Genomic DNA, 27,904 nt, shown 5'->3' with positions numbered 1-27,904 from the left:
CTGACACGTTTCGCTCCAATGTCATGTCAAAAGTTCAAGGGGACACCACAGACTGCCACAACGTGATTATTATTTGTTATAAATGGTGGATGGGGGCCGATATACTGGGTTGACCTCACATTTCCATTTATTGTTAAAATTTTATTGAGAGCAGGGTCATTTTTGTTTATTCATTTACTAATATAACAATTTAGGAGCATGGTTTGTGCTGAAGAGACTGCTTTAACATGTTTTTTTTTTTAATTTAACCTTTTATATTGCTTTTATATATAGCGTATCATATATATATATATATTAGTCATTATTGTGCAATGTGTGGTTGCTAGGGGAAACCCCATCCATGTGCACATAAATTGCATACAGTGTAAGTTATGCTTTCCCGCCTCTTCTGTGAGGAGAAACACAGCAGTGAGGGGGCGTGACCGGCTCGTGCTCCCGCTGCGTGCACGCGCTCTTCATTATTTAGCTCGGCGCGTGAGGCGCGTTCCCGGGTCGTGTCAGCTCCGTCGGTGACGCACTCGGTGTTCGCTCCCGTGTGTGGGCTGCCGCAATACAATTCTAATCGTATTATTAGTATTAAACGCTGTAATTCGTGTGGAAACCTTGCCCTGTATTTCCTTCCATCGCCAGGTTTGTCATGGCGTGCGGCCTGTAGTACCTTATACCCCTTCATTAGTCCTCCCCCCTCACCTTTTCCGTCGGCCGCAGGGCATTGTGGGGGAATCAACATGGCGGCTGGCAGTAGCAGCAAGGCCTCTGCCGGGGCCATGGAAGCCACTCTGGACCGCAAACTGCAGTCTGTCACTAACACCATGGAGTCCATCCAGTCCTTGTCCACCTGGTGCATCGAGAACAAGAAGCAGCACGCCACCATCGTACACCACTGGATGAAATGGCTGCGAAGATGTGAGTATGGCGGCCATCATTATCAACACGGACGGGGGGGGGGGGACATACAGAGCGTCATGTGGTGCCTGTGGTGGGGTGGCTGATGTACCATCTCTGATCGGGGCTGTCACGTGATAAGTGGCAATTGTAGGGGTTGTTTGTATCCATGCTTTCTCTGAGGGTAAAGCTCTTCATATTTCCGGGGGGGGGGGCACTGTGCCCCCCATTTAATGAGGGGGGGTGGGCACTGTGCCCTGTGCCCTCATTTATTGTGGGGGGTGCAGTTCTGCAATGGGTCTTTGGTTGAGGTAAAGGGGCTGAGTTTGCACCGTGCTGTCCCTTGGGGGGGCACTTGTATTTTTAATTGGGGGAGCAGTGTATGCACCTGTTCTTTCAGTTTGGGGGGTGGCATTTGTACCTATACTTTTGGTGTGGGGGGGGAAAGAATTTGCACCTGTTTTTTCAACTGGGGTTTAGGGCATTGTTTGCACCCCTGTTTTTGCTTCTTGGGGTGGGGGGGTGCAAGGTTTAGTGTTTTTGTTTCTTGGGAGGGAGATAGGCAACAGCGTTGGCATCCATGTTTTCACTTCAGGGCACAGTTTGCATCTGTGTTTTTATGGAAGAGGGGCGTAAAGTTTTCCTCCATGTTCCTATTTGGGAAAAGGGTGACTTTGCACCCGGTGTCCTTCACCTGTCCCCACTTGTGCCTGGGGTTGGTGATTTGTGTGCTATGATGTCTTTGGATTTGAAGGATCATCTTATACCTTATGTAACATGGAAGGGTGGGGAGGCTTCCATCAGTGGGGGTGACTTGTTACAGGTTGGTGGCCCTTGTAGATTACATTCTATATACATATAAACCTAGATGAACCTTTATCTGCTTCCAATATTATCTGTAAGAAGACCAGGTGTTACTGATTTAGCAGCTGTCAGAATTTTTTTTTTAAATTTTATTTTTAAACATTAATGGCAGTATAGAAAAATAAAATGTGGGAATAACTTAGGCTATGTACACACGTGCAATAATTTTTGTTGGAAAGAAACGATTAATGACCAATGGTCCAATAATCGTTAACAAAAAAGTGCGCAACAACTCTTCAACTAAGCCGATTAAACGAGGAATGTCGCTGAAAACGAACGACCGTCCCAGTGGATCAGATTGTGTCTACGGCCATGCGCTGATCGTGGAATGTTCTGTGATACACTTTATCCTGTACACATCACTTCCTGCATCGTTCAAACGATCATATCTAGTGTGTGTACATTATCGGTGGATTATAATCGTATCGTTACAGCATGTACAGAATCGTTCAAAATATCTGAAAATAATCGTTGATCGGTCGTTAATCGTTCGTTTTCCAGCGATCATTATTGCACGTGTGTACGTAGCTTTAGATCAGCAGTGTTGTAAACAATAGTCTCCTTACATTAAACTATAAACACAAATAGAAAAAAAGGGAGGATAAATTGGGATGGGAAGGCTACGGGAGAATAGCAGCTGTCAGAATTTACCTAAACCCCATTCTTCATCTGTAATCCCCCCCTGACATATGCAGACAGCAGTGACCAACACAAAGGATTGCCTGACATGTGGGCTGTGGTTGTCAGCATGGCTTCACCTGAGCTCTTTTCTGTTTCCCTGTTTGTTTATAGCTGGATTCATAGTTTCTGTGTGTCTTGCAGAATGCATGGTACCACACTTGGTTAGATGATAACAGCCCCATTTTGAGTCCTATTCACATAATACTGTAACAGTGAGATGTAAACCAGGCTCATAGGAAATCATTGGATTTCTCCTTGTAATATATTGTAACTTCACAGCATGCATAAAAAGTGACAACTGTGACCAGGCCCCAAATATGAACTCCAGACAAATATCTAAATACACTTGTTTGCTGTGCCCCAATTTACACAGCTCTGTCACACACAGACCTGGTTATTCTTTGCTGCAGTTAAGGATCACTGACAGACCTTGTCCGTCCCTCAGCCAATGATTTTGACATTAAATGGAGAACCCGCAGATTGAGGAACTCCTTTCCTTGTCCTGTCAGCAAATACATTTTTTTATGCACACTGGCACTGCAGTACTTTTTGTTCTGCTTCTCACTCTTCCAGTGTGAGCTCTGTGACAGAGGCTGTTATCAAGTCAAATGACAAACTGAGTGCATCATTAATTTATCCTTTAGATCTGTCTGGAGTTCAGCTTACAGTACTTTTATCCATATCACTACAGAGGTGTTGAGACAGTAAAAGCACATTCAAGCGTATTATATGCATAACACAGGAGACAGTAAAAGCACAAAACAAGCCTGCAGTCATCTTTATATAATCGTCTTGATCTCTGTAGCACCAAGCATTGTGGAGATTTTAATTTTCAATGTTCCTAACATATTGGGTACTGAAAAAATACCTCTTTCCCCATAACTTGGCCAGGTGCCAGCTCTCTAATGTAAAGCGTGGAGTTAGTCATTAAATTGTTTGCCAAGTCAGACTTTTCTCTTATGTGTTCTTTAGAGATTTCTCCTCAACACAGCAACATGGGTCAGCAAAAATATAAAAAAAAATCCAGGCGTTCTATCCTTAATTTTGGTTGAGTAAAACATTTAATTTCCGTTTTGGTTCTGATGAAACTTCACCTCTGTCTCACTTGCTCCCTGTTTGACAGGAAATCATAAGGAATCTCACTAACAGAGCCCTGGATAGCAATATAAATTTGGCAGGAGTTCTTATTTTATCCTCATTCTGTTCAAAACTAGAAATAAAAGGTATTGCCTTGAAATAGACTTGAAGATTTTAGGAACCAACTGAGAACCAGATCTCTCCAAACCAGCTGACAGAGAACTGTTGTGACCTCAGGGGGTTAAAACTTCACCCTAATAGCAATTACAAAGGTTGGGGATTATTGGGTTTAAATGATCTCTAGCGTAAAGATAGAATGTATTGTAGTGTTTTTTTTTGTCTTACTGTATTGAATTGAGGCAAAGCAACAGCATAACTGGGACATCACTTGGTAGAGTACAAGTTTTGCTGACACGAGGCAAGATTCTGAAAGGGATCCACGCACCCTAATGGTGACTCAAGGTGTTTTGGGATTCCAATGTGATCAATTGTTCTAGTTTGTAAATCCCTTTACAGTTCAGACTTACCTTTGCAATACTCACTCATAGAATACACAGATCATTTGGAATCTACAGTAATTTAGGTTTTTATGTCTAGCAACATTTATTGCTGACATGGGGGCAGAGTCCTCTCCTCCTGTGTCACTGTCTGTATTCTTCTGTCATTTACAACCCCTATTTAATGTACAGTGCTGCGCAATATGTTGGCGCTATATATTTCCTGTTTAATAATAATATGGTCTGCTCCAATGACGGCCTTTACCCTATATTGTATATCAGGGGTGCCCACACTTTTTTTTGGCTTGCAAGCTTTTTTTTAAATGACCAAGTCAAAATGATCTACCAACAATAAAAACTTGGACTTAACTCCTGTGTGCGGTGGAGTTTGTTTTAAAAAAAAAAAAAAAAAAGCTGGGCTCCTCAATCTACCTGCGTTGCTCTTGCGATCTACCTGTTGCCATCTCTTATTTTTTTGATTCAGGTGATTTATTTCTTAATTTTGTGTAACACAGTCTTTAAAGGAGCCCCTTTGTACCCCCATTGTTATGCCTTTTTTTCTCCATAGACATACCTGACCCCCTGTAATACAGGGCTGCATTTATCCTGCTTTCACACATAAATTCTGCTTATGGTACTAGGCTACATGCTGACCAGTCATAAAATGGCATGCAAACAAAAGTCTTTTTGTTTACTTGAATAAGCAATAAAAATTCCAAGACCGTGTCCTGGTGAACTAAACTGCGACAGAAGAAAGAATTGAGTTGTTACTGGAAAAAAATGGCAAATGTTTGGGGACTGATTTGTGAAAAGCAAAGTGATGGTCCTTCTGAAATATATATCTAAAGCTATTCTGTTGCTGATGGCCTTTTAAAATATTAATTTAATGGCAGGGGATTTTCATTGTTCCAAGTTATTGGCAAGTATGTTGCAGATAGGATTAGCTTGTCAAATAGTATTTTCAGGGTCTGCAATGGCTGTCTCTGTTGGTGATGGTGTGAATGTTGTACAAGGATGTATATGGGGCAGCCCAGCTTTCTGCAAGATAACTAAGAGGGATTATTGTGGAAGGGACATCGTTTTTACCTTTATGCAATAAGGACCTGCCTGACTGTGGATTCTTGCCTTTCAGATCTGCTTTAATGTGTTTTGTTTTGAAAAGCACTGCTGCAAGTTTAAAAAAAAAAAAAATAGGTTTAACATTTTCTTATGTTTGCAAATTGACAACGTTGAATCTGGGTATGTTGTTACTTCCCACAATTCACTGCAGAAATAAAACATTTAAATTTTTTTTTACACCAAACCTAAGATGAAGAAATGAGCAGTACTTGTGCAAAGATTGTTAGGAAATCAAGCAGTTATGCTAAATGGAAGTGGTCGTGGACTACATAGGGTTAAAGGAACTGGTTATAGTAACTCCGGTGTCATTATTTCTAGCTGTCTGTCATTTGCAACCTCCTCTGTTGTACAAAGCTCTGTAATATGTTCGCGCTTTATAAATCCCATTTATATGTGTGCCACTGGACTATTTCTCTTCCTTCTTTTCTCCAACATGGTTTGCATTGACATTTACACTTTGTCTGTGTTTGTTTAATTCTCTGCAAATTTGCCAAAAGCTGTTTGGTATTGTTTCCATTGTCAAGTGGCTGATCTGTAATTTAAAGAGGGCCCCGTCCCCATCCCTAAAAATTGCAGGTAAAAAGAACAGAAAAATCAAGTGTTTTATTAAATGCTTACTAGCATTTAGTCATAGCCCTCTCTTTTTGGTGGTGTTCTATTAATGTCTTTGCTAGCCACATTCCTCAATGCTTCATATATAAACCCTGTTATGTGGATGCCAGGAAAGAAGTGGTGGTATACTATAGATCAGTCCTGTCTAACACAGGATTCACACACAATTCTAGTATTTTACATGTACATTTGCTAAGGGATTTCTTCTATAAAAGATAGTATTAATATATCTATATGTATGTGAATCCCACACTGTGTGTGACTCTCCAAGAGTGACCTCTTTAATTCAGCTGTATGTCTGCATAAAGAAGGCTTTCACAGATGAAGAAATTGCATAATGTGTCACATGCAAATATAAACTTGTGGGAATATTTAGATAACTTAATAAGTTATCGTTGTCTTAATAAACCAAAAATCATTTGATGATCCACAGACAGGTATACACAGACCATATCATATTTATACAAGAAGTTTTAATGTACAGATTACTATGCTAAGCCAGCATTTCCATCATGAACTATTTAAAATGAGTTAACAAATAGACTGTACTGTTCAGTGGATTTCCTTGACCTAACCTAGCTTTGTTATTCTTCAGTAATTTGTGAAGTGTTGGAGGTTGTAGTAACAATCTGTAGAACTACAATGCAGATAGATCCTGTGTAGTGTTTACCAAAGGCATGGTGGGGTACAGCTTTGAGTGGATAATGAAGCAAACAAATCTGACAAAGAAAAACTAACTGAATATGATATCAGAAAAGCAAAGAAATTGTAAGCTCTTCGGGGCAGGGTCATTTCCTCCTGTGTCACTGTCTGTATTAGTCTGTCACTTGCAACCCCTATTTAATGTACAGCGCTNCGTAATATGTTGGCGCTATATAAATCCTGTTTAATAATAATAATAATAATAATATTAATAATAATAACTTTCAAACGTACACCCAACATGCTGACCTAGCAAGGATGTTGTCACTGGGCTTCACTGCAGGATTCTGGGGATGTAAAGGATCTTAAATCCCGTGAGAATATGCTCCTTATATAGTGCTGGGACATTGTCTTGTAAGATATGGGAACCTTGCTTTTCTCAGCATCCTGCAGCAGTGCCCAATGCCCCTACAGGAAGGACCCAGAGGTGGTATAAAGAAATAACTTTACTTTTGGTTGTTTTTTTTTTTCACCCCAGTGCCTATGTAGGATATTGGTGAAATGTGCTGCAAGGTAAACAGAAATTGTATCTTCATGCAAGAAATACCTAAAATAGATTTTTAACACATTTATAGTGATTGCAAAATGCAACTTCATAATTCCGTTGAAAGTAAGCAGGTATATAATAAAATAGAATAATCTGAGCTCTGCTCCAGACTTATATTTAATTTTAGGTACAATGGAAGGTTCGGGGCCCAATTAGGGATGGTATTGCTGTGTCTCTATTGGGGAGCCTCACCCTGACTTTCTGCTGGGAAACGAATGGTAGAAAAGTCAATATAGACAAACGTGTTTTTAGTTGCATCAGAAGGTTAGAGCTTCAAATGTTTTCAATGTTGCTTGAGGCTTTTTCCCCTAGGAATTAACCCCCACCCTCCAAACTATCGTCACAGGGGTGTCTGGACATGAGAGAAAATCTCCCCCAATGTTCTCTAAAAAAAAACAAGTAATTACAGGAATGTTAACCCTTGTACCATCTTGAATTAAAATTCGCTGGACAGTTAAGCATTACCAGAGAGCAAAGCACGTGTATTTAATGAGCAAATATGGCATTCCATGTGTAAATAAACTTGCACACAGTAGCCAAAAAACATTATTAAAAAACAGTATTAAATCGAGAAAAATGTAGAAAGAATGAACCTATTGTGCTACATCTGTCAGACATTTGGGGAATGTTTATCACAGGATTTTGGATGTGCATTACATGACCAAGTAATTTTTGGTCTGCACAATAAATTATTACGTTGGGTATGTAGGTGAAAATCACGTTTTGTATATTTACTCTTCAGCTCACATTTGTCTCCAACTCTTACTGTAAAATTTATTTGGACTTGTGAATGGATTGATTGCTGTTCTGTACAGAGGTACATTTATAGTGCTACATTGCCGCAGCACAAGTTTGTAAAAAGTATTGTTTGCTGAGATTGGATATCTAGGGAGCTTTGTTGGTATCTTTCCTTGTTGGCACTAACAAACCAAGGCCTCACATTGTGATGTAGATAAATGTCTTGTAGTAAATAAGTTGCGATACAAAAGTTTCTTTGCTTCCTTATAAATTGTAAATCATTTATTTCATTACTAGTGTATATTTTATAATATTGATTTACTTTGAAATGTTGCCTTGCTGAGGTAAAGATGCCGTCGGTTATTCAAAGAAAAAAAAAAGTAATGGAAGAGCTGTACTTGCCTCCTCTGTGGTCTCCTTCAATCTTGGCATCACCACAGCCCTCCATAAAACATTGGCATTGAGCTCCTCTAAATCCATCGGCATGGCATTTCCTGGGCCAGTGATTTTAATGTTACATCTAAGTTGATTTACTGGCTCTAAAGTTTTACACTGACTTTTATTGTATTTATATCTAAATTCTAATGTTGTAGAAATGGCTACCTTTTTCCCTTTTTGGAAATAGTTGTATATATTTTTTGTATGGATATAAAAAAATCTTAATTTTTTTTTTTTTTTTTTTTTAATTATTACAAGGGAGGTCTTGCCATCTTGTTGGGGTGACCGCCAGTTTCCAATGCTACAGGCAGGGTTGCTTTAACTAAAGGCAGCTGTTCTTCCTTTTTGCTTCCTTCTGTTGGTTGATTTATAGGTCCTGGGACTAAATGTTGGCTTCACAACTTGGCCTTATAGGAAGTAAAAAATAATTGTACTACCTACAACATATAGGATAATATTATTGTATTTTTGCTTCTTCCGTCCTCCTTTGTTGAGGCGGCTCCTTTGTAAGAGTAGTCTATTTTGTCGCCGCTGATCATGTGGCGCCTTTAGTGGTCTGCAGTAGCAGCCGCAGGAAGTATGTCCTCATAATCTCGAGTCTGGAGCACTTCCAGCATCATCTAGCTCTCAACTTTTTTCCACCCACCCATTTTGTTTATTGAATTTTAGTAAAATTATGAAAGCTCAGTATCTCTTGTGACCCATTACCAAGTGTGGTCTGTATGTGGATTTGGTCTGCCTAGATTGTACACTTCTCCAGACTGATATCAACCCATCAAATAACATTTTGATATTTGCATAACTGCTGCTGAGGAGGCAAGCCATGTTGTTGCACTGTGAACATGATTCTGCAAATCACTTACATAACTGCGTAGGTTTGGTAGTCTGACATACAAATCCATGGTCCACAATGTATCCTAATAGTATTTTTGGACAATGTATTACTAAATATGCATGATAATAATGTTATGCATATAATATGCTTGAATGCAGCTTCAAGTTCTGTTTGCTTTGTGTTTAAACAAATTCAGTAGGCAAATCTGATGGTCTCTTTAAATATTAGGTTCCAGCTCTCCTGGTACTGGAGACATTATCTGATATTTCTGTGCTTGTGTGTGAAGTTTGCAATCTGTTGGCCTCTCCCTTGTTTCCCAAACTAAATCATGGTTGTTCATTGTTAATCAAGCAAATGTCAAATCTGCATCAGTGGAGATGTGCCAATGTAAACATGTCATTATTTTAATTTGTAGTTTACAGGCAGCAATATTTATACTCTACTCTTACTTTATCTATATTTTATGGCTTGGTGTATCTAAAAGTCAAAGTCCTGGTTACAGTAACTTTTAAGTTGGCACAGGAACAGAAAGTCAGGGAAAATCTTCTCTTGGGGGTCCAGTTTTTTTGATAACTGAGGGAATATTCAGTTGTAAGGGAGATTTCTTCTTCCAGTTTTATATATAGGAAAGGAAGTGAAGGGTTGACAAGGACATCAAAATTAACTAGAGGGTTTTGCTGTATAATGGGTGCTATTAAACAGGCTCCTAGTAAAATCATTTGGGAAAACTTAACTGTACTAAAATAGATCACGGATGTTACATAGATCCTAATTTGACCCCTCGTTCCCTTGCGCTATTTTTAGGAAGGATGGTGTTTTGAGGTCAGTGATCTTGTAATGGGCTAGAAGTGAGGGCAGTGATTGAACAATGGAAAACATTGCTGTAAATAAACGTACAGTATGTGAATCTGACAACTATGCAGATATAGCCAAGTGTCTGCTTCCTAGGTGTAGTGCCCATGTAAAATGAAGATTCAGCCCCAAGTTTGCTTTATTTTGAAATTTTTGTTTAACTGGTATATGATGGCATTGGTCTGAAATTAAACCTTCCATCGGATTTTGGAAATTGTATACAGTCTTAGCCAGGGCTGGATGTCCTGACATTACAGAACTCAAATCAGAAGCACCAGATATCGGTTTGTGTGTTCAGTGTTTGATTTTGTAAACAGATTTATTGAATCCATAGCAATGCTTTCTGGATCATTTGTAGTTTGTCAGCTAATTGTAAAATATTTCAAAATCCAGACTGAACGAGACCACACCCACTTTATCCAGCGCCGTAAGATTACTTGCTAAAGCTACGAGAAAATATAACATTGATTGCAAGCTATGGTGGTAGCTAGCTGAATTTCTAGTTGTATTGCAAATGTTTGTTCTTCAGGTTTGCTGACCTAATTTGGGGGTAAAAGTCATGTCTGTAAAATGTGAATGTGTCCTAAATACATTCTAAAAATGGAAAGGCTATTTTCCGGTCCATAAGAAATTATCTTTTGTCTGGCCATAAAATAGTATGTCTTGCAAAACAAAAATTTCACAAGATTAAAACGTCAAGTACACTTTAGCCGAGCTTTAAACTATATTCTCGAGAGAATCAAAGATTTCATCTGAATTATCTTTTTCCTTTAAAAATAGCAACTGTTTAGATGACATTTTCTTGTGTGCATTGATCCCCCTTATATTCTTGTAGTCTTTTGGTTCTAAAAGATAACTTTGCTGTATTTGGGAGCACTCAGCATCTATTGACCATTAAGCTCAGTTTGTGGTCTATGTGATAACTTCTGTAATATTTTAGCTTGGATTGATTAATTGAATTAATATGTGTGCATACACCTTTTCTCAGATGTAACTGAAATATCTGGTATGATGTCAGCATTTAAAAACTTTCCTTTTACCGGATTTTTCCCTATCAATGTCAGGGAATGTTAAGTTGTACAAAACTGATAATTTAGCTTCTTGTCTTTAGATTGCTAGGGAACTTGCTGGTCAAAAAATTACTTCACTTCCTGCACTGCGGAACCTGGAGAAAGCCCCCCCCCCCCCCCCAATAAAAAAGGTTTGGACTTTAATGTGTTTATTCCTTTTGTTGACAATGATGATTGAGTAAAAGGGCAGCTTTACAGCCACTTGATTACGTTTTTGGAACTCTGTTCAAACCCCCTGACCCTTCCTTATTCAAGCCCCCTGACCCTTCCTTATAGTACCTGGGCTCTGCCCCGCTCCTCATAATGGTCCAGGACCACTATAAACCACTTTAGAATGGCAAACAAAAGAACCCAGAGAAACATCTATTCCGTGAGGTCCTCTTCAGAGTGCTAACCTGCAAGAAACAGTGGTTCTGAGTTCCCAACAGACTAACAGAAAAACGGTAAAACGATTGATTAAGCACACTTTCTGCTTGTTTGTGTAAGGATAACTTTATGTGGTCTAATGATTGCCCCCCAATACTTTCATCTAGGCTACTGGTTGATGAGTTGTGTGACCCCCTTTTTTTTTTTTTTAAAGAAATGAAAATGCCCTGCACATACATAATACAAATGTGCACATAAAATGAACATGTAATTGAAACTATTGTGCTGCATTTGCTGGGTATTGCTGATATTGGGTATATGCAGGATTGAAAGCAGTGTAAGGTTCCTTATTTATGGTTCCCTCCGAATGTTGGGCTGTAAAGGCATTTATATTGTTGCTTAGTGAATGTTTAAGGCAGCTATTTTTTTTTTTGTCTTTGCAAACTTGTCATAATCAATACCTATATAGTTAATAGGTGAATAGTTAATTTTGGTGAAAAAACACAGGATTCAAATTTGTGCTTGGTTTAGTGTGTTGGTTCCCCCCCCCCCCCCTGATATTTGTCTGCTAAATAGTTGCACAAGATAAATATAAAAAAATGTGGAAAGGATAAAGTCTGGCAGCTAAAATTTTAAAGCCGGGCCATTGAATTAGACCTTGTCTGAAGTGCAAGGTCCGCTTTGAGATAAAACAGGCACAGTGCACTGGATGGCTCTGGATTTCTGGCAGAAAAACTTGTCTTAAAAAAAATGTGTTTTTTTTTTTGTTTAACAAACAGATCAATGGAGTACTGTACAAGCTCCTCTGCTTGCGCTGACTTCACTGCACAAGGGCGGAATATAACCAAATATGCAATAAAACTTCCGGCAAGTCAGAATCTTTTTGGTTGGAGAGCATCCACCCTCATCTAACCCTTTTCCTTCATGGATAGAATGTCCCTGGACCACTTCTTTCACTCAAAGGATTTCATTTCTTTCAGTTATTGATGCTTAGTATCATATGTCAGCTTTCAAATGTACCGTATTTTTTGCCGTATAAGACGCACTTTTTCTTCCCCAAAACTGGGGGGGAAGTTAGTGCGTCCTATACGACAAAATATATGATAAAATAATATACTCACCCGATACCCGATCCTGCATGTGCCTCTGGCTGTAGCAGCGTCTGTCTCCTCTTCTCTCTGGCAGCAGCACGTGTCTTCTCCTGTCTGTAAAGCAGAGCGAAAGAAGCCGGCACAGCGCCACCTGCTGTTCCCTGTCCTAACTGCCGTACAGTGGAAAAAAAAGCAGAGAGTGATCAGAAGGGGAATTAGAATGACAGAGTGATCAGAAAGGGAATTTGAATGGCACATGAGTGATCAGAAGGGGAATACCGTTATGAATGGCATATGAGTGATCAGAAGGGGAATAATCTTTCAGAATCTTTTTTTTTCTAGATTTTCCTCCTTTAAATTTGGGTGCGTCTTATATTCCGGAGCGTCTTATACGGCGAAAAATACGGTAGTTTTTCCATGAAATGCAAACTCCCCTGTCAGTATCATGATATTGATGCTTTTCAATTCAAGAGAGGAGCTTGTGCAACTGTGTAAGACTAAAGATCATCTTTAGGCATTGGACATTAATATAAACAAGCTAATAAATGTCAAATATGAAAAGGAATGCTGTGTATTTTTCTTTTGGTGCTTCGAATGTTTAATGCTGGTTCAAATTCAGAAAACACTAAATAATGAAGTGTGAACTTCCATAGATGCCTCTGTCTGCAATTAACCTCTGAACCTGAAAGGACCACTGCCAATAACTACAATATCCACAGCTTAGATTACTGTGGCGGTCATTTGGAAGGATGTTCTTTACATTGTTGAACATTGGGAGAAATGTGTCCCCCTTACAGATGGCTAAAAAGATAATTAAGGCAGTGGTAACTTACCTTATAGACAGAAACTGATTATTTCTCGAGGAACCCTGATTGAGAAATGCACTTAACAGGCTAATTTCAAATGCCAAATCAATGTTCTTTTTAAATGAGTCCCAACATGCCATGCTGTTCATTGTGGTGTGTTTTGCACCCTAATGTACATAGAAAAGGGTCTTATCCTTATTCTGCTTCAAAAGTTTCTAGCTAGGGGTATTCATTGTCTAGCTTCTTCATAAGAAGTGATCTGTTTCATCCCTTACGTAATCTGTTTTTATGTGTAGTGATTCATATTCCTACAAGACTTAGCTGCTAAAAATCTTCTGTGCAGTTGTATTAATATTAGGTAGCTAACTACAGTGCTCAACCCAGAAATTTTTTCAAGCTGGGTGGAAGAAATTGTAGGTGGGTGGCAGCCCTTTTATTGTAACCAACCGAAAACAGCCGGGTGGGTGAAGAAAAGTGCCGGGTGGTACGCCCAGCTAAAAGGGCCTGGGGAGAACCCTGAACTATCTGTGGTGACTGGCGTGAGGGAGTGGTAAACATGCCACAACCTCACCACAAGTGTGAACCTGGCCTAAACAAACTGAGAAAATGGCTGTCATTTACTATAGAATTTAACAGCGCTCTGTGTACATTTCTTTGTTTTATTGTTATTGGAAAATTTTGTGAAGATGTTTCTAACAACATAAATTTGATGTATAAATAACATTCTACTTAATATTTTTGTACTGAACGTATTTTATATATATATATATATATATTCTGTTACTATATGTGTTGAATCACTATATCAGAAACCATGCCGTGCCAGCAGCTTGTGGAAAAGTGACCCGTATTATACTGGTGAAAATTGGGTGTTGATGCAGACATTTGGGTTTTGAGAGCAGTTTCTCCGCAGTAGTATTTTGGAAAAGAAGCCCCATAAAACCTCATTGGATGGTGCCTTCAACTTCCTCGAACTGCTACAATAAGTTAGCAGTAGTGACCGGTGTTCTGTAAAGTATCTGTGCAAGCAGGAACAGGACCATCTTGTGATAGCTCGTTAGATAATAGAGAAACATTTTTAGTTCTGTACACACTTCATTTTGGTCATTGTTGTCTGACATTTATTTTCCATTTCACAGCTGGCTTTGCACACAGACTGAACCTGTTTTACTTGGCTAATGATATTATTCAGAACTGTAAAAGGAGGAATGCAATTGTTTATCGTGATTCATTTGCTGATGTGCTTCCAGAAGCTGCATCTCTAGTAAGGTAAGTGATATTGTTTTAAAAGTTTCCTGTACTTTGATTATATGTAATATAAAAGTGTTAGGAGAACAGTTTTGGTTGACATATTACTCTGTGGCTATCCTTACCAAGAATATTTTTACCCAACCTGTAACTGAACAATTAGGAAGAGATTTTTCCTGTTACGCCAACACTTTAAAGGGGCAATATTTAGGTGCATATTCTGGTGTTAACTTACCCAGCTGATGGAAATTGAGAACAACCAAGCCAGCATGATGGCCTTCGTGTTTTTTCGTTTATCAGGACTGATATCGGATGAGAATCTTTTGTGTGTGCACGGCTCGTCATCCATTGTTTGAAAGACCCTCCTGTTGGATCCATGGATAATAGATGACGAACGATTGTAAAGTTATGGGGATGAAGATCGCAGCGGGGTGCCGCTCTGTCGTTCTCTCCTCTCCATAGACCAGAACGGTTCTGTATGTACAGCACTCGTTCATGCATCATGCAGTCATTAGTCTTTGGAAAGGATCATAAAAGATCCTTTCCAACGACAATTATTGCATGTGTGTACATAGCCTTAGTCTTTTGTCTAAAAACCAATACACCAAATGTGGGCCTCCCCAAAGTAGTCCTGCACGATGTAAGACTTTTGGGGGGAAAAGAAACAGATCATCTGTTCTGCCCAGGTATTACTGTGCCTTGAATATAGTTGTACTACCCTGGATGAGACAGACTTAAATGTTGGAATATTTTATCTATCGTTTACCACTACTGGTAAATAATAAAAACAAACCAATCACACTGCGACAGCAAAGCAGAGATCTCTGCTGGATCCTGAATAGACATGCTAGATGATGGGTTTAATCTGGAGATGTCAAATGTTTTAGTTTCGTTATCTATGATTACCTTGAAGCTTGAAGTCTCATCTTTTAGAATTGTGTACTTGAATATAATATCAATAAATCTTTTGTTTGTTTTCTTGTGTTCCTTGGTCATTTGAAGTATTTGCAGATATTATAGTTAATAGATATAATATAATGCAGATCATATAAAAAATCCCTCTATAATCAAATCACTTTGCTGTACACACAGCACCCATTCTGTTCTATGGAGAGGAGAGAAGGGAGGACTAAAGAGTGGCACTCCACTGTACTCTCCTCCATTGTCTTGTATAGTGGCCATGCTACATTGGCTGTTCATGGATCTGTTGATGGGCAACCCTTATACACGTCAGATTCTCAGCCGAAGATTGTTTAACTTGATAAGGCGATAATCATCTGTGTGTACAAAGCCTTAGACTGCATCCTTGTATTATGCCCCAACCGTCCAGTGGCCGTGTATTGTGACCCAACTTCCTATTGTCCCATATTTTGTGTAATTACCTCTAAGGGTGTAATAGTGTAATCAACATATTGTAATATTTTATGCTTGGTTCATATTAGTGTAATAGGTTGTAACTCTTTTTTTCTAACTTTTATAAATGCATTCAAAAGCCTTGCAAAGCAAACAAAAAAAATGTGATCACTTTTAAAAGCCTGTATAATGTTGACAAGCACTTCAATTCAAGTCTATGTAAATGGCATGGTAAACTGTCCTTGAATATTGCATGTAGCTTTAGCACTACCAATACTGCAGGGAAAAAACACAAAAAAATTATGAACCATTTGTTCCAATGTTAATCATTTTATTTTTTTTCAAAAAGTTTTTAACATAAAACAGATCGGCACTTTTTTAATGTATTAAATACATAAAATTTTACATCTACAATCTAAACTGCAGGTTTGCTTTAAAATAATTTTTGGCTTGTTTTGCAAGTGTTCTAACTTTTGAAATTTCCAGCTCATAAACTGCAAACTATTGCTCAATATTTCGTTTATTTTTTTTTCTCCCCCAAAGGGACCCATCAGTGGCAAAAAATGTTGAAAGAGTCTTTAAAATTTGGGAAGAAAGAGGTGTATATCCTGAGGAAACTATTACAGCATTTAAGTCGGGCCTAAGTAAGTATTTGTTTTTAAAAAGGTGATTTGTTTTTTAATTAATCTCCAGATGGGTGCTGCGGCTCTATAACTGCGGGGGTGTGCCATGATTTGTACAAATCTTACCCCAATTTTTTGGACTTGTGTAGCACCAATAGCTCAGCTGCTGATATGTACCTGGCAGTATTCTTGTGTATTGCTTTCTAGTGTAAATTAATGACTCACATTTGTAAAATAAGAGGGAACACCGTGAGAAGATATGACATTTGGTTGCCTATTGTCAGCAGTAGTGGTTCTAGTCAGGATTACAATTTGATCAGTTATGCCTTCTTAAAAACTTTATTTATTACGGTTATCTTTGCAAATCCATATCCTAGCCATGTGGAAGAACTGTTGTATGTGTATACATCACAGGGTGAGCCTGACAATGACCCTCAGAGAAGCACATGTGGCGTTGTATTACCCATTTTGGTTTTCTTACTCTGGTTCTCTCTGGATTTGTTGAATGTTGCTGGGTCTATCCTCTCTTAGAAGAGGTTTTTACTACAGTCATGCATGACCTTAACTCAGATTGCCCATCTCTGACCCAGAGACAGCAAATATGCTACTGCACCTTTGGCAAATTCCTTGCCCGCTCTACCAGAGGCCTTGTCTCCTTCCACCCTTTCAACCATGAAAACTCTCATACCCTATCACCCAAGTTGTTGACTGATGAACTTTTCCTATAAAATAGTGTAATGCTATTACACTTCGTTTCAATGGCAGTTTCATCCTTTTTGACTCGGTGCAGTACATGCTGAAGGATCTTCTACCAGTATGGTCTATGGCCTTGGATCCTACAAGGCCCTTAAAGCCCTCAAAACATTCTCCTATCACCCTTTTTGTTTTTTTTTGTATAAAAATTGGATCAACTTTGAATTTTTATGCCTCTCAAACTCTTTTAAGGTGTCAGTCCTAGCTATAGGTTTAGCCATATCATTTCCTTAACAAGGTGCCTATTCTGGTTGAAGATGTCCTTTTTAAGGACCCAGAGATAAGACTGGTTGGTCTTTCCAAGACCAGGTTCTGTTACTTGGTGGAAGTATCCTAAGGAGCAGCCACTTTTTTCACTCTGTCCCCCACATCTAAGCATCTTGAATGTTGACTGTCTTTCCACCTATAAGACCTGAAATCTGAAAATGTGTTTTTAGATGTTTTGGCATTCCCACTGATTGTAGTAGGTATGGAGGTAGTTTCCCAGGGTTAAAAGCTTGTTTTCCTTTTTGTCTTTTTTTTTTTTTTACTTTTGTGCTTTCACTCTTCTGCTGTTTCCTTGGCACTTAGCCAGTCTTTATTGTGACCTCTGGACTCTTAGAGCAAAGGATCATCTGACCAAGTTCTTCTGTGGAGGAGTTTTTTTTTTTTTCTCCACTTGGGTAAACATTATTTTTGCTAATAAACATGCGACGGGTCTCCTGCACGACTAGTTACTTCCCTTCAGCTGCATGTTCTCTTTACTTTGTATGTTCACTGTATGCTGGATCCATTGTTGGCTTTCTTGCACTCTATTGTGGGTCATCTCCCACTCAAACGGCCCACGTGTGTTGGAAGATGGTGTCTCTTAACTTTTCCCCAGTTTGGATACAGTGGGAAAGGCTTGAGTGTGCCAAGCTTTTATTGCTGTCTGTGCTCTCAGTAGAGAAGATTCACTTCTCAATGTGATCATTGTCACTGAAAAAATGAAGGATAAATATTTTTAGAGTACTTCAAATAGCCACAAATCTTCAAATGGTGCCATTCCAGGAACAACTTTCTGAGAGTTAATAGAAATAGAATTTTCTGATTTCTTGTTGAATCTATGGGACAGAGGGTCAAGGAAAATTTCCTCATTGATACTATGACTCCAAAAGAAAAAATACCTGGCATGGGGCTTTAATAATATATCATTTTGAAAAAAATCATCAAAAAAATCTTTTGCCAGGCAAACATTTTACAGCCATCTGTTGATAATTGTTTGGAATGTCTGGGTCATGCAATGTGTGCAGGGAGATGTGTTTGAATCTTAACTACCAAGAAGCTTCAGGTGACTTGCTTGACTCTTTAGATGGACCCATTGTCCGCTCCGGATTTAGTTGCATAATGCCTTGGTGGCGACATACGTTAACCATTGGGGAGGAAACAAAATAGTAAATCCTGTCTTTTGCAAATTGGACAGGTTTTTATCCAGGTCCACAGATCTGCTGGTAGACGCATGGTACACCGATCGAATAGGATTTCTCACTGATGCTTGATTGGCTCACTTTGCTTTGTTAACAAGGGTCCGTTTTACCGTGCTGGTTAACAAAACTGTCAAAACTAGTTTTCTAAAAGTATAGGAGCATCTTCCTCTATTACCCCCTATGATGCAGAAGAATAAATACTTTTCACAGTCTTTTTTTTTTTCATATTTTGTGGACTTTGCTTGGTGTGAGCCTGGAGGCTGTTTATCTTAGGTTAGATTTTTTTTCCCTGTTCTTCCTCTGACTTACAAATTGATTTCTTCTTGATATCACCTAAGTATAAACTAGTAGCCTTATCCTTTCCAGCTAAGATTTATTTTACTAGGGTGATGAGTACTTCTTAGACTTTTTGGTGTTTGTTTTATTGCTGCATTGGGTTTTAGTTCACTAGTTTTACCAGGTGGATGGGTATTTCAGACTCTTCTAACGACAAAGTTTGTGTACAGGCTTCTTTGTTTTATTACTACGTGTTCACGTGCAGAATAGGTTTGATCCAAGTATGAATGTAATATAATGTGCTGACTTGGTGTTTAAGGCAATAGGTACACTACAATCATCTCACATTTTCTGTGCAAAGCTTTGAAGTTCACATAAAATGGCTAATTGGCTTAATTTTTTTACCATAGGTGGAGGCTGGCATAAACGAGAGAGAGAAAGAAGTAAAAGTTCACGGCCAAAACCTGAGAAACCGCCTGATGGTAAAAGATCAGGCTCTGTTGGTAAATATAATTTTTATTATTTTTTTTAATCTGGTATTTTAATGCTTAAAATGCATAAATGTTCAATTTTAAAAAATTATAATAGCTTCACTGATGTTCAGTAGAGTATGTCCATTATACAGTTGTATTTCAGTGCTCTCCCCAGACTTTTAGCTGGGCTCATTGCTAGCATAATTTGCAGCTGCCTTAACGTGTCACCAAGTTGACATGTGATCATGTGGCATAATGGCCGTATTTTGTTGCAGTATCCAGCGGTCAATCCATTTGTATCCAGCATTTCTTCCACTAAATAGGTACAAGATGCTAACAGGCTTGTTTCCAGCAAGCACACACGAAGGCAAAACAAACAGAAAATCATATCACTAAGAGCGCAATCACCTGGCAAACAAAACAATATTACAAACAGCTGTGTTTTTGGAAGTATTTCATTCAAAATTTGTTGTGTATGTATGTATTTTTTTCTTCTAATCTGCAAAGCACTGCATTATACTTTGTTTTTATATAGAAAGTTGTTTATTCCTCTAATTAATGCTGCGGTAATGTGCTTCATCATTCTTTGTGGTCATGTTTAATTTTATAAATTGACAATTTTTATATAACTTTTTAGCCAGCATTATGTATCAGTTTCCAATGTCTTTCCAGTAAAAAAAATGTTTTCTTGTTGTAAATGTTGTGTTCAAAGGTAGTTTTGCCGATACAGATTTCTAATAATGCTGGTTTTATTTTCAGCCCCAGTGGCAAATCCTAAAGCTGCACTGAAGTCCAAAATTGTGGCTGAATTTAGGGTAAGAATAAAATAAAATCTTTACAAATCTTTACATGAAGGTATCTGTGTGATTGTTACATGCCTGCAGTACTGCTTTGAACAGTTTTGTATGATCATCTTTGCGGATTCCCCCTTTCCTTGTCTTTTTCCTGTAAGTTGTTTTGAAGTAGAGCTTGACTGTGCTAGTGCAGTGCTCACCGTTGGATTTCTTTTGTGCAAAAGATTGTGGGCAATTTTGAAATAACATTGATTGATTTGCAAATTTGTATTTGCCAACAGCCCCAAAGTCTGATTGATGACTTGTTAACATACAAACGTGCAGCTGAACACACTGAATTTAAGGAAAAGCAACTCTCAAACATGAGGGTTGATGTGTGCAGTACAGAGACTTTAAAACGACTAAAAGGTATTTATTCTCAACTTATTTTTTATCTTGAATAAATCCTTTTCAAGTGTGCTTTTTTATGCTTTTGTTTTGCTGACCCTCTATTTGCTTTCTTTTTGTTTCAGATAAAGCGGGAGGTAAAAAGTTCTCAAAAGACTTTGAGGAGGCAAGTTCGAAACTTGAAGAATTTGTAAATCTCCTTGACAAGCAGGTGAAAAATAGTCCATCCTTAACAGAAGCTCTGGAAAATGCAACAGTATTCTATGAAGCTCAGTACCGGGAAGTCAAAATTGTGGTGAATGTATGTTCAATTTATACCTCAACTTGGATAGAAATATAACTTGATACCATTGTTGTGTGTTAATAATGAAAGTGAATTTAATTTCATGGATTAATGTAGTAGGCAGCACGGTGGCTTAGAGGCAAGTGCTCTGGCCTTTGCAGTGCTAGGTCAGGTTTGAATCTCGGCCAGGAAAACTATCTGCATCGGGTTTGCCGGTTCTCCCTGTGTTTGCGTGTGTTTCCTCCGGATAATTCGGTTTCCTCCCACATCCCAAAAACATGCATTTAGATATTTGGCTTCCCTCCAAAATTTACCTTAGACTGTATTAAAGACATATGACTAAGGTAGGGACATTAGATTGTGAGCCCCTTTGAGGGACAGCTAGTGACATGACTAAGGACTTTGTACAGCGCTGCGGAATATAATGGCGCTATATAAATACTGTGTAATAATACTAGTGTTCTGGACCTGTTTTTCAACATGTCCTATCCATTTACTTGCTAGTTCAAGTGTGCAAAAGGTTTTACTTTACAGTTGGAAGGTAAATCCAAAAAAACAATTTTGAGGTTTTTTGATTCTGGCAAAAATAAGTGTAGGGGAGTCCTGGATAACCCCTGCAAGCATCTTAGAAGGGTTGATGTCTTTCTGCAGCACTGCTGTTGTGCTGAACATTACAGGGCCATTTCCAAAACTGCCTATAATGACGTGGCTGTTAAAGCCACAGTTATAAGTAACACATAGAGGACATCTATAAAAAAAACTGCATCCCAGATTGCTTTAGGCTAGGTAGGCAATTTTTCCTGCGCAATTGGTCATCAGATTTGGAAAGTATACTCTGGGAGTCAACGCTACCAGTTTCTTTATAGGACTAATCCTTGCCTTCCTGCGATTGGGTTTAGCACAATATGTATGACATTGTTTAAAACACTGTAAAGTGGCTTTAGGGAATGTTTAACTTGAGAGAATTATTTTCTGGATTTTTTTTTTTTTTGTTCAGGAATTTACTTTTCATTTGATCATGTTAACTTGTTGAAAATTAAAGTGTTAACAATTAAAGTAAGGTTGATATGATTCCTCAATAATTTTCTTTATCTGTAGGCCTATAAAACATTTGCTAATCGAGTAAATAATCTGAAGAAGAAGCTTGACCAGCTAAAAGCCACTCTTCCTGATCCAGAGGAATCTCCAGTGCCATCTCCTACTGTTGATGCGCCTTCTCCAACTGGCTCAGAGTCCCCTTTCCAGGGCATGGGGGCTGAAAGTCCCTTGTCTCCAGAAACTGGACCTGTGTTGTCTGACTCTCCAGAGCCTCCCAAAGACAATCGCATGGTGGAAGATATGGAGCTATCTGATGTGGATGCAGATGAAGATATGCCCGAGATCATTGGTAATCATGCAAATAATTACTATATTTGGAAATCTTTGTAAGGCTTTCTGATATGGTGGTGTTAAATGCAAGTAATTGATTTTTTTTGTCTTGCTTTTAGTTGAGGAAAGGAAGGACCACACACCACCTTCTACGTCATCTATCAAGGACTTGGAAGTTACCTCCGCTTCTGTACATGACACTGATGTTGCATCTCCTGTTTCAGCATCTGTCTCTGCTCCAGCACCCACCACAGTCAGCGCTCCTACACATGTTACAACTTCCCCTATGAATCATTCTACTTCCTCAGTAACTACCACTCCCTCTAAATCTGTTACCACTCCTGTATTGCCTCCATCAGCTCCCCTTGCATTGCCAAACTTGGCTAATGTAGACCTGGGGAAGATCAGCTCCATCCTAAGTAGCTTAACATCTGCTATGAAAACTACTGGTGAGTGTTAAATTGCTTGAAATCTGCAGATACTGCGTTTGTCTCTGTATAACAAGAAATAGCCATATTACATTAATAGTGATTTCAGGGCTTTGGAATACGTTATATCATATCTTGTGTTTTTTAACCCATTTATAATAAAAATACTTAAAACTGGGTGAAAACCCTAAAACACACATTCGGGGCAAGTTGAACAGACATTTTGACTGCTCCTAACAAATACCTAGGAACTCATGGCCTTGCATATTTTACTGATATATTATCAAACCGTGTCATCTATCAACTCCATCAATGACCAATATTTAATACGTTTAGGTTTGTCCTATAATTTTATATATATGTAGGTGTATATGTATTTAGGCACATAACACTTAGAATTATTACACAGATTGACCTACATAGGCTTTTATATTAAGCTGAAATTATTAATGCTACACAGTATATAAAATGTCTTTGTTTTTCTTAATGTAGGAGTCAGTCCTGCGGCAAAGCCTTCCCCTGGTACTCCCACAACTCCTACTACAAACTTGGCTGGAGCAGGAAAGCCTCCAGTTCAGACCACACCCAACCCCTTGGCCAATATCCTCTCCAAAGTCGAGATTACTCCTGAAAGCATTCTTTCTGTTTTGTCTAAAACACAGGTTTCTTCAACACCAAATTTGCAAGGTAAAGTAAATACTCTATTTGTTTTACAATTATGTATGCTTTACAGTAAGTTGGTCAACTACTCCAGTGGGGCGCCCCGTGCTTTTTAAGAGTTAAATGCTTATCTTAGGTAATCTTAAAATGCACTTTTCTTACTGCTTGTTCCCTTGGCAGCCAGTGCACTCCTATTTCTCAGATGTTCCGGTTGTGCCATCAGCAGTCACCTCACTTAAAATGTGATTGACTTCTGATTAGTTCTTGCCTAAAGATATTCAAATATAAAACGTTAGTGGGAGTATTGGCCAACCAAAACTAATATGAAATATTAGTTTCCTGCATAGGAAGCCTTTATGATTGCAAACCGTTTCCGAATTAAATTGAACGTAGTCATTCATGAAAACTTTAAACTTTTTTTTGTTTTGTGTTAATGTATTAGTCACACATATTTAGAGTTTCTGAATGTGAATTTGACTAAACATTAGTAATATTGGGTGCTGCACTCAATTTAGTTTTCTTTTTTTTTTTTCTTTCAGGTTTATCATCTTTGATTCAAAGTGTTGCTGGAAGCACTTCTTTGTCGAGTGGATCCGCAACACTCAGTACGTCCACTGCAACAGTGAACACTGCTTTGCAAGCTGTGAAGGACAGAGTTACCCCCACTGTAACACCTCCCTTTGTGTCTAAAAATTTTGGGTATTCCTCAGCAGACCTGACTGCAGATACTTCCCTTGCAGCTGCAAGCAAACCGTCTGCCCCACACAGTTCTAGTGTCACCCAAGCAGCCAGTAATATTGGATTTTCATCACAAACACCTGTCTCTGCGGAAAAGACTATTAACCAGCCACCTGAAAGGCCTCCTAAACGTGAAGAGACAGAACCATCAAGTTTAGAACTGAAGATTCACAATTTTTTAAAAGGGAATCCAGGATTTAGTGGTTTAGATCTAAACATCCCAATCCTAAGTGGGCTGGGTTCCAATTCTGTGCCTGAAACATCATCTGAGTTTAACAGTGGGCCCACAAATACTTCCCTAGATAACACAGATGGAACTCCTGTACGTGATGAAAGGAGTGGTACACCTACACAGGATGAGATTATGGACAAGCCCGCTGCAAGTAATGTTGATAGTGTTTCACTGTTATCAAAAATCATTAGTTCTGGTTCATCTACACCCAGCAGTTCAAGGTCTCCTCTTTTAAACAAAGACAATGAGTATCAAAAGCTACCTGCTATGCCATCATACAGATCTTTCGGTCTTGGTGGAAGTTCTCCAAATGCATACAGGCAGTCATCTGATATAATGGATAAACCTTCAATGGTGGATTCTTCTCTGGATAAATTTTATCCAGATACATCTTTTCGTGAAGACGAAGATTATCGCAAGTTTGATTTTTCTGGTCCTTCACCATCAGCCATTGGAAATCTTGAGAAAATGCAGTCAAAATCAAACATGCATTTAAACTCAATGGACTATCCACCTGTTACTCAGAGTTATGGTCAGGTCCCAGAGTATGGCAGGCAGCCCTTTCCTCAATCTGTACAGCCTCCCTTTATTTCAGGTGAGAAAAGTGGTCAGTTATCATCACCCCCTGATAGATATGGTGGGTATAGCATAAGAGGAAATAATCTAGAATCTGCTAGCTCTTCCTCACCTTCCAAAGATGACTCGTTGTATCCATCCGATGCTAACCATAATATTTCTATGTTACACCACAACATGCCGCAAAAGTATACAGATTCTAGACATTCAAACTTTAACCCAAAAAATAATCCTCCCTCTGTGAGAGCACCTATAACATCCTCTGAACAATCTGGTCCAAATGTTGCAGGTTCCACTACTATGGAGTTCAAAAATATGCTGAAGAATGCATCTCGGAGACCTTCTGAGGAGAATAAGTTTGGACAGTCAAGCTTGGATGAAAATATTTGTATGTCTGGCCATGGTCATGCAGGAAGGTCTTCTGAAGACCAGTCTGAAGAACAATATCGTATTGAAACTAGAGTTTCATCATCTTCTCTAGACTTGGCAGATAGTACGGAAGAAAAGGGCGCTCCTATTGAAACATTAGGCTATCACAATGTGGGCAACATTAGAATGTCAGGTGAGCCTATTAAAACTGTAGAATCCATGAGGGTTGGAATGAAGGCTGGTAGAGGACATGGGATGGATGGAGGTAGAGCTGATTGGTTTGACATGGGTAACACGAAGAGTTCTTTCAGTGATGGCACAGCAAATACTGAAGAACAGCCTTCTGGAAGTGGTAGCGTTGGCTTTAAAACTTCATATGATGAGCGCCTAACACGCTTTCCGGACTCTGTCGGTGATTTCAGAGCAAACAATATTCAGCCATTTGATCATCGATTACCACCACCATCCATTGCTCCTTCGTTGGATCGTATTGGGCAGTTTCAAATGGATCAGACTGGGCCACCTCCTGGGCCTCCACCTATTTTGCCACCTGACCCTGGAAGTCTGTTTGGTAGAGACGTCCCTGTTGCACCTCAAATGCCCCCTATGGAGCCACCTCAAACATTGCCTCATGTTGCTCATCCACCACCTACAGATCATGTGCACAATCCTTTTCCTATTCATCACTCAGAACACGGTGGCATGCCGTTTTCTCCACCTCCTCGTTTAGATATGCGTAACCTATTTTCTCAGGACCATGGTGCTGTTCACCAGGGAATGATGCAAGATTCTTACTCAATGCATTCAAGCTCATCAAGGGATCAAGGACCTATGTCACATGAGTACAGCAACCAACACAACCAGTCCCATAGTAGGTTGAATGAACCAATGAACTCTATGGCCTCTCTTCCTAGAGACCATCTTGAAAGTTTTCCTGGATCTCATCAACCTATTGGCCCACATCATAGGGACTTCATGAACACTGGTGGTCTTGGGCCACAACGACCTCACTTCAGACCCAGAGAACCTTACCAGAACCTAAAACGACCACGACCACCTTTTGGAAGGGGGCAGCAATTCTTTTCCCCAAAACGTCCTTACTACCCACCAAGATACTAAAAGCTGTTAAGATACTTTTGAAGTTTGTGGCAGTGGTACATATCCCTGGAAAAACCTGGCTTTGGCTTTGTTGTAATGAGGTTGTAAGTAAACCGTGAAATCTGTAATCACAAGTAATTAAAGTCCGTGGTTCACCAATACCCCTGGCTAATTGGTTGTAGAAAAAACTTAGATGACAATCTTTTGCCTAACTCAATTCCCATGTTCCCAAGAGCCTAAATGGAGCCTTCAGTTTGATGAAGTTGTTTTCTTGACAGAATATCCAGATCCATGTAAACCATACCTGAACCAAAGGCGCCAAAAACTGTTGTGCATTTTGCTCTTCAACGAAGCCCATCTAGATCATCCTATTGATCTCTAAATACCAGATAGGTGAGTCATAAGGGGAACGTTAATAAAAATAAATAAAAAGGATAAAAAAAAACACATCAGTGTTTTTGAATCAAAATAATGGAATCTATGTCTTCTTAACATGTTAACATTTCTTCCTCTGCCTACTCCCTCCTTATTATCTTCACACCCACAGTCGAGAGAAACGCAGTTAAGCTACATTCCAGCGTGACGCGTTTAAGGACGTGATCCGGCTATGGGAAATTGCGGCTGAAGTCCTTGGAGTATGAGGAGCAGAGTATGAACACTTGGTGGCTTTACCAATACTCCAAGTTGTACATTATTATTATTATTATTTTTAAACAAGGGTAGTCGAGTAATACGTAGCGTGTTAGTTTCTACTAACTGCTTATTTTATGCCCATTGTTTGTGCTTAATACGTTTACAATGTTTTTCACCTGTATCATGCAGAGCAATCTCATGATCATCTCTCTTACAAAATGTGTGTAACGTTAAGTCCACAGATCCTGAAGTGCATAAAATGGCAATTTTTAATACCGCTATAGTAGTTTCACATCTTACTCTTTTAGCCTTGTAGTTTACCTTTTCACAGTGTGAAACATATATACCAAGTGTTCTGAAGGTTTTCAAATATTTCAAGTGTACCAATAAACATTCTGTTTCTGCATAATATGCTTGTACTTCCGCTCAGAAAAAAAAGGGGTTTCTAAATTGGTCATGAACTGAAGACAAAACACCTTGATTGGTGCATAAATAATTCAGAGTAACTTTGTGCCAGTGCATAGTTATACAAGCAGGAGTCTCTTGGGCATGTATTTGTGTCCCGAGCACACACAATCCAGTGTTATGCTAATCTCAAGAATGATAGAAAGTCTGGAAATGCAAAACTAGTCCCACGTTTCTGCTCGTATTAAGGAAAAAAAAAAAAAAAAACCTCAAGATGGTAAACGGAAGCACCAGTCGATGGTAAGGTTCATGAAAAAAACCTTTAGGTGTGACCAAAATGCCGTGTCTCAAACATTTTGAGGCAGGAAGAGTAACTTTTTGGGAAAACCAGATAAATGTATTCCGAACCATGCTACAATATGGTGAAGTTAATATTTGTGTAAGAAGATTGGTTTGGAATTCACAGCTGCAGATCTGTGTGGCCTCTTCACATTATTATTTGCTCAACGCTATGTGACATGGTTCAAAACACTTTTATCTGCTTTCTCATCTGCATACACACATTTAAAAAGAGGGACTCTT

At 38.9% G+C, this 27,904-nt stretch overlaps 1 protein-coding gene across 2 annotated transcripts; it reads left to right on the top strand.

Moving 5' to 3' along the window:
- Positions 1 to 474: 474 nt before the first annotated feature.
- RPRD2 (regulation of nuclear pre-mRNA domain containing 2) lies at positions 475 to 27,326 on the top strand. Of its 2 annotated transcripts, XR_011922959.1 has the most exons (12): positions 475 to 906; positions 14,320 to 14,449; positions 16,325 to 16,425; positions 19,289 to 19,381; positions 20,111 to 20,166; positions 20,427 to 20,553; positions 20,658 to 20,833; positions 21,914 to 22,202; positions 22,303 to 22,632; positions 23,104 to 23,298; positions 23,811 to 26,677; positions 26,832 to 27,326. XR_011922959.1 is itself a non-coding variant. In XM_072427829.1 (11 exons), exons 1-11 carry the CDS (start codon positions 729 to 731, stop codon positions 26,303 to 26,305), a joined length of 4,170 nt encoding a protein of 1,389 aa, XP_072283930.1. In that variant the 5' UTR covers positions 580 to 728; the 3' UTR covers positions 26,306 to 27,326. The 2 variants fall into 2 exon arrangements, 1 of the variants encoding a protein (XP_072283930.1); XM_072427829.1 differs by having other exon boundaries at positions 580 to 906; positions 23,811 to 27,326.
- Positions 27,327 to 27,904: the final 578 nt, after the last annotated feature.

Source organism: Pyxicephalus adspersus, chromosome 12 (assembly GCF_032062135.1).
Source record: "Pyxicephalus adspersus chromosome 12, UCB_Pads_2.0, whole genome shotgun sequence".
In the NCBI taxonomy this organism is placed as follows: domain Eukaryota; kingdom Metazoa; phylum Chordata; class Amphibia; order Anura; family Pyxicephalidae; genus Pyxicephalus; species Pyxicephalus adspersus.
Note: the sequence above shows the minus strand (reverse complement) of the source record. Positions and strands in the feature narration are given on the sequence as shown.